The sequence below is a fragment of the Penaeus japonicus genome, unplaced genomic scaffold (genome assembly GCF_977035675.1).
Source record: "Penaeus japonicus unplaced genomic scaffold, GWHDUDI00000001_assembly GWHDUDI00000038, whole genome shotgun sequence".
Lineage (NCBI taxonomy): Eukaryota > Metazoa > Arthropoda > Malacostraca > Decapoda > Penaeidae > Penaeus > Penaeus japonicus.
Genome location: NW_028234440.1, coordinates 2,420,345 through 2,425,127, shown reverse-complemented (window position 1 = coordinate 2,425,127; position 4,783 = coordinate 2,420,345). Strand labels below are relative to the sequence as shown.

Below are 4,783 nucleotides of genomic sequence, written 5' to 3'. Positions count from 1 at the left end.
GGAAGGTGTGGGACAAGGTCCAAAATTAAGCGTTAAGACCTGGAAAAAGTGTCGACAAGACAGATAAGGCAGAGGAAAGTATATCACACATACACAAAAATGTTATGCTTATAAGAACCTGGATTCAGATCTATGAAAAGTAAATCGCATTTCACAAAGGAGGGAGGGTGAGTACAGGGGTGGGGGGTGAGAGCTTTCAGATACTCTTAGGGATGGGGAACAAGCCTGGTATACAGAGGGGGTACAGTTCAAACCCACGCAATGTGGTTATTTGACGAAAGTTCAATTGATATCCATGCATATCCATTAGTCTTTTTTTTTTTCTTCTACACATTAGTCTTAGAGTGCCTAAGCATTGCAAGATCAAGAGTCGAAACACATTCCTACTTCAAAACGTTTCTCCCTCAGACATTACCCCCAAAATTAACTATGGCAACTGCTTCAGAAATAACCAATTTCTTAAAGTTTGTGTGGACAACCAAACTCTCTCTACACACGCACACGAACAAAGGAAATGTGTACTTACTTGGCCGCGCTTGCTGAGGCATCTGATAACTCATCCTGCCTGCTCAGCTCTCCTCGCTCTGGAACAATCATCAAACAATCAAACACATAAAAAATCAAAAGAACAAACAAACTGACACTGTACAACACATTCAAGATGACTGGAAAAAACAAAAATAAATAAATATATAAATAAATAGAAAAAAACAAAAAACATATCCAGCCACAAAATCATACAGACTGAAAGGTAATGGTATTGAGTAGTGACAGGAAAGCTGTATAATGATTTTCATCCCTTTTCCTGGAGATGATATCTGAACCGATTTAATTTTTAAAACTCATGGAGTTCTTCTTCGAGGCCTGGCTGTGAATAAGAAACGGTTAATTGTGGTCTGGGGTTCTCATACCTATGTTTACTTCTTCAATTTACGCTTGAAATAAAAACACGAATAGCAGGCAAATTAACAACTTCACCAGATATAAAAATTCTACCTCTGTTTTCCAAATACAGTTTACACATACAAAAAAATACATAAAGTGTGCTATTATAACTGAAAATGCGCACATTACGGAAAAAAAAAAAAAAAAACTGATGGTCATCTTTAGATCTTCCTAAAACAATAGCAAAACAATCATTTTAATGACTTTTTTTATGGGAGCAGAAAAATAAGAATAAGCAGTCACATCCAAAAACCAAAAATATGGAATATCAGTAATATTCAGAATAGTTAATCAACCATTCACTAGCCACAGTCCTTACCAAGAAAACATAAAAATATCATTAAAACTCATAATGAACGAAAGCTTTGAGGAGGAGGAGGAGGAGGAGGAGGAGGAGGAGGAGGAGGAGGAGGAGGAGGAGGAGGAGGAGGAGGGGGAGGAGGAGACGGAAGAGGAGGAGGAGGAGGAGGTGGCATAACATTGCACCTTGTGATACTGAATGTATTTATATCGAATATGCACTTGACTTCAAAACATTATCATAACCAACCTGCTACTTTACTCCCCCCTCCTTAAGAATGAATAATCATACATTGATAAATATTAAGGAAGAGTTCATCAAGCAGACATTACAGATCTTTGTGGTGAATAACTTTTGAAAACATTTTTTTTTTTAAATCAAACTAGTCACAATTAAACATTCTCTCTCTCTCTCACACACACACACATACACACACACATATATACATACCCACACCGACCTACCCACCCAAGTACACAAATGTACAGACACTCACCTACTCAAACAACCCCCCCCCCCACACACACACACACAAACAAAAACAAACACACTCAAAATAAAAAATAATACATATCAGAAAAATCTACAGTACTGTTTAAAATAAATAAAATCAACTTCTTTCGAGAACCAAATGCAAATGAAAGGCATGAAAACCTATTCACCAAACCCTTCATTCCAACAATATTGCAAGAATGAACCTCACCATTCTATTATTGAAATTTCTTTTGTCACTATGGTTGGCATAAAAAAATACATTTTCACTTTTTACAAAGAATACAGATCACAACAGTAAAACAAAAAAACAAATGAAGAACTTTTGCTCAAACACTTGACAGCCATTTTGTTGACGGATCCTTGGATAAGTTGCATTTAGAGGATATCAAGGCAGATAATTTGCATTTTGATAAATGTTTATTCATTTTGATAAAAAGTTAATTCAATGTCTCTCAACATTCAATGATATTTTTGGCTTCTATGATCATAAATGATATTCAAACTCAGATCAAACTTTTCTTATGAATGTCTCTAGATGTTAAGACAGAAATTCCAAGCAAAGGAAAGCGTTCTGTGAATATAATACTATAAGACTAATTTGCAAATAGGCCTATTTTTTGGGGTGCGTATCTTATCCGATCTAAATATAGACCTATTCTCGAGCAATCTAAAAATTCTACATCCGACTTAGATAAGCATTGTCTTGACCCAGTGTGCAGATCTAGCTGCGTCCTCTTGAAGCTATGAGGTTATGGATACAACACTCTTGCACTATTCGTAACCAAAGACACAATGGTGAGATGATGACAGACAAGTGATGCAGGGGCCATGAAGATTATTCTACATAGACGAGGGTCCAAAGAACAGAACGTCTCGAGACCCATTTTCAACGCTGGCTCAGATTTCCGGCTTTTATCTCGCGAGAAAAATGTGGATTAAGGTCCTCAAAAGAATCACTCCACCTAATTTCTTTCTTCTTCTAAAATAAATTAAAAGAGTTTTCCTTTCTTAAAACTCTGGTTTCCAATACTTCAAATATAGATTTAAAAACTTAGGATATCCACCACTTTCACACGTCACGTAAATAGCCACTTCCTTTGATTGTGTTCACAGCAATTGTCGTTTCTTCACATACACTTGTTCCACATTCGGCTTTAAATTCCGCTCTCGGAAACGGAGGATATAAGATTAATGTTTCCCTCGTCTAAATAAATGCACATAATGTAATGAGAATAATCGTAAAATGATAATTGTAATACTGATAACAAAAGAAAAATAACAATGGTAAAGACATATATTATAATTTCATATAGAAATAAAAGTAATAATGGTGACCACTAAAAGGTAAAAAATATAAAAAGTAAAATAAAGGAAATAATAATGCAAATCTATACTAAATAATTATTTCCTTTTTTTGTTCCTTCTTAGCTAAACATTAAAAAAAAATCATATTACATTCACAAACTAAAATCCCCGTATAAAACACAAAAAATTATATACTAATCTAGACATCTTTACAAAATGAAATAATAATCATAAAAAAAAAAATCACCAACCTCGACACTTAAAATTACATTAAAAAAAAAAAAAAATCACTTAAATAATTGATTTTTCTCTCCTTCTCATTCCTCATTCTTCTTCCTTCGTTCCTTCCCACGCAGGCATTCCCTCCACCCAAAACCATGTGATAAGCAGACCTCGATAACACTTGATAATAACAGATAACACGATAACACCCCCCTACCCCCCCTGCAGCCTTACCCCCCTTCCTCCCTCCCCCTCCCCCCTCCCTTTCAATACATACACAAGGGAGGTTCTTCGAGTCGCATTTCTAACCTCTTGGGGAGAATTAACCCCGTTTTCCCTCCCTCTCCCGAAAGCAGGAGGACGAGAACCCCCCAGAACCCCACCAAACCCCCGAGAAACAAGAACAGAACCCCGACAAAAACAAGAAGAAGAACAAGAAGAACGTGAACAAACAAACACACCCTCTCCCTCTCTCACTCGCGCACACAACAAAACAAACCTCTTATTTCACCCTTTTTCTCCCCCCGCACGCACTCACCCGCTTCCTCGACGCAGCAGACAGACGCAAATTCACCGTATGTTTCCCCTCGTTCGCGAAAAAGTCTCCGAATATCCGAAATAAGGCGAGAAAAGCGTCCGGATAAAGAGACGATCCGGAAAAACCTCTTCTCTCTCCCGCATCGATCGAGCCACTGAACCGCCCGGCGTCAGGTGCGTCCTCCGCCGAGGCAAGTAGTTCCTCCGTTAAGGGGGGGGAGGGGACTCGATTCACGTTCGGAGGGCTTTATCTCTTTAATTTTTGGGTTTTATTCGTATTTGGGGGTTTAATAGGGTTTGGTATTTGTTTAGGGATGGGTTAGCTTCTTGGGGAGGTGTTTGCGGGGTGTTATTTTGAAACGGGGTTGTTTGACAGTTCCTTTGGGTTTTAAGTCTGTTATTTTACCTTTTTTTCTTAAACCCCATTTTCATTCAATTAAGACAAACTGTCCATCGTCATAACATATAGTATTCATTTACCTAAATTTCACAGTGGCTTAGACTGAATTAAATCCTTAATAATATACTTTCCTGACGATGACTGTCAAATAACTGAACGTCCAAATTGACTGATTTTTTTTCACATTTATTATCTAAAAGCCACGATGGAGTTTTGGATTTCGCCGAATTCAAAGTAAAACAAGATTGATCTTATAGAATCCATGGGAAAATAACCCTTCGTTCTCACAGCATTAAAATCGGTATTCTTGCCCGTTGCTGGAGATTGCCATCTGCTTGGCGGTTCAGATTTACAGATTTTTACCGATTTTTCTACTCTACTGAAATCATATTGCACAAATCTTCGACATGGATGAATTATCTATATTTATATGATATTTACGGTCAATATGACACGTTTTGGAGTTAAAAAGCAAGGGAAATAAGGCGAATAGAAGGAGATATTTAAACTTCCAGATGCAATATTGACGAGTGCCATGGATCAACCCTGCAGCTTGCATTGCAGGATCGCTTCCCGCA

At 37.4% G+C, this 4,783-nt stretch overlaps 1 protein-coding gene across 4 annotated transcripts in view; it reads right to left on the bottom strand.

The window, feature by feature from the left end:
• The window catches only part of arm (armadillo), a 15,878-nt gene extending 11,911 nt beyond the window's left edge, over positions 1-3,967 (bottom strand). Inside the window, exons 1-2 of one of the 4 annotated variants that reach the window (XM_043017450.2) lie at positions 3,807-3,967; positions 527-584 (exon numbers count right to left, since the gene is read on the bottom strand). In XM_043017450.2, the coding sequence (XP_042873384.1) occupies positions 527-560 (34 nt within the window). In that variant the 5' untranslated portion in view covers positions 561-584; positions 3,807-3,967. Of the gene's footprint in view, positions 1-526; positions 585-3,297; positions 3,406-3,806 lie in introns of those variants that run through there. The other 3 variants (XM_043017449.2, XM_086532968.1, XM_086532966.1) reach the window with 3 other exon arrangements.
• Positions 3,968-4,783: the final 816 nt, after the last annotated feature.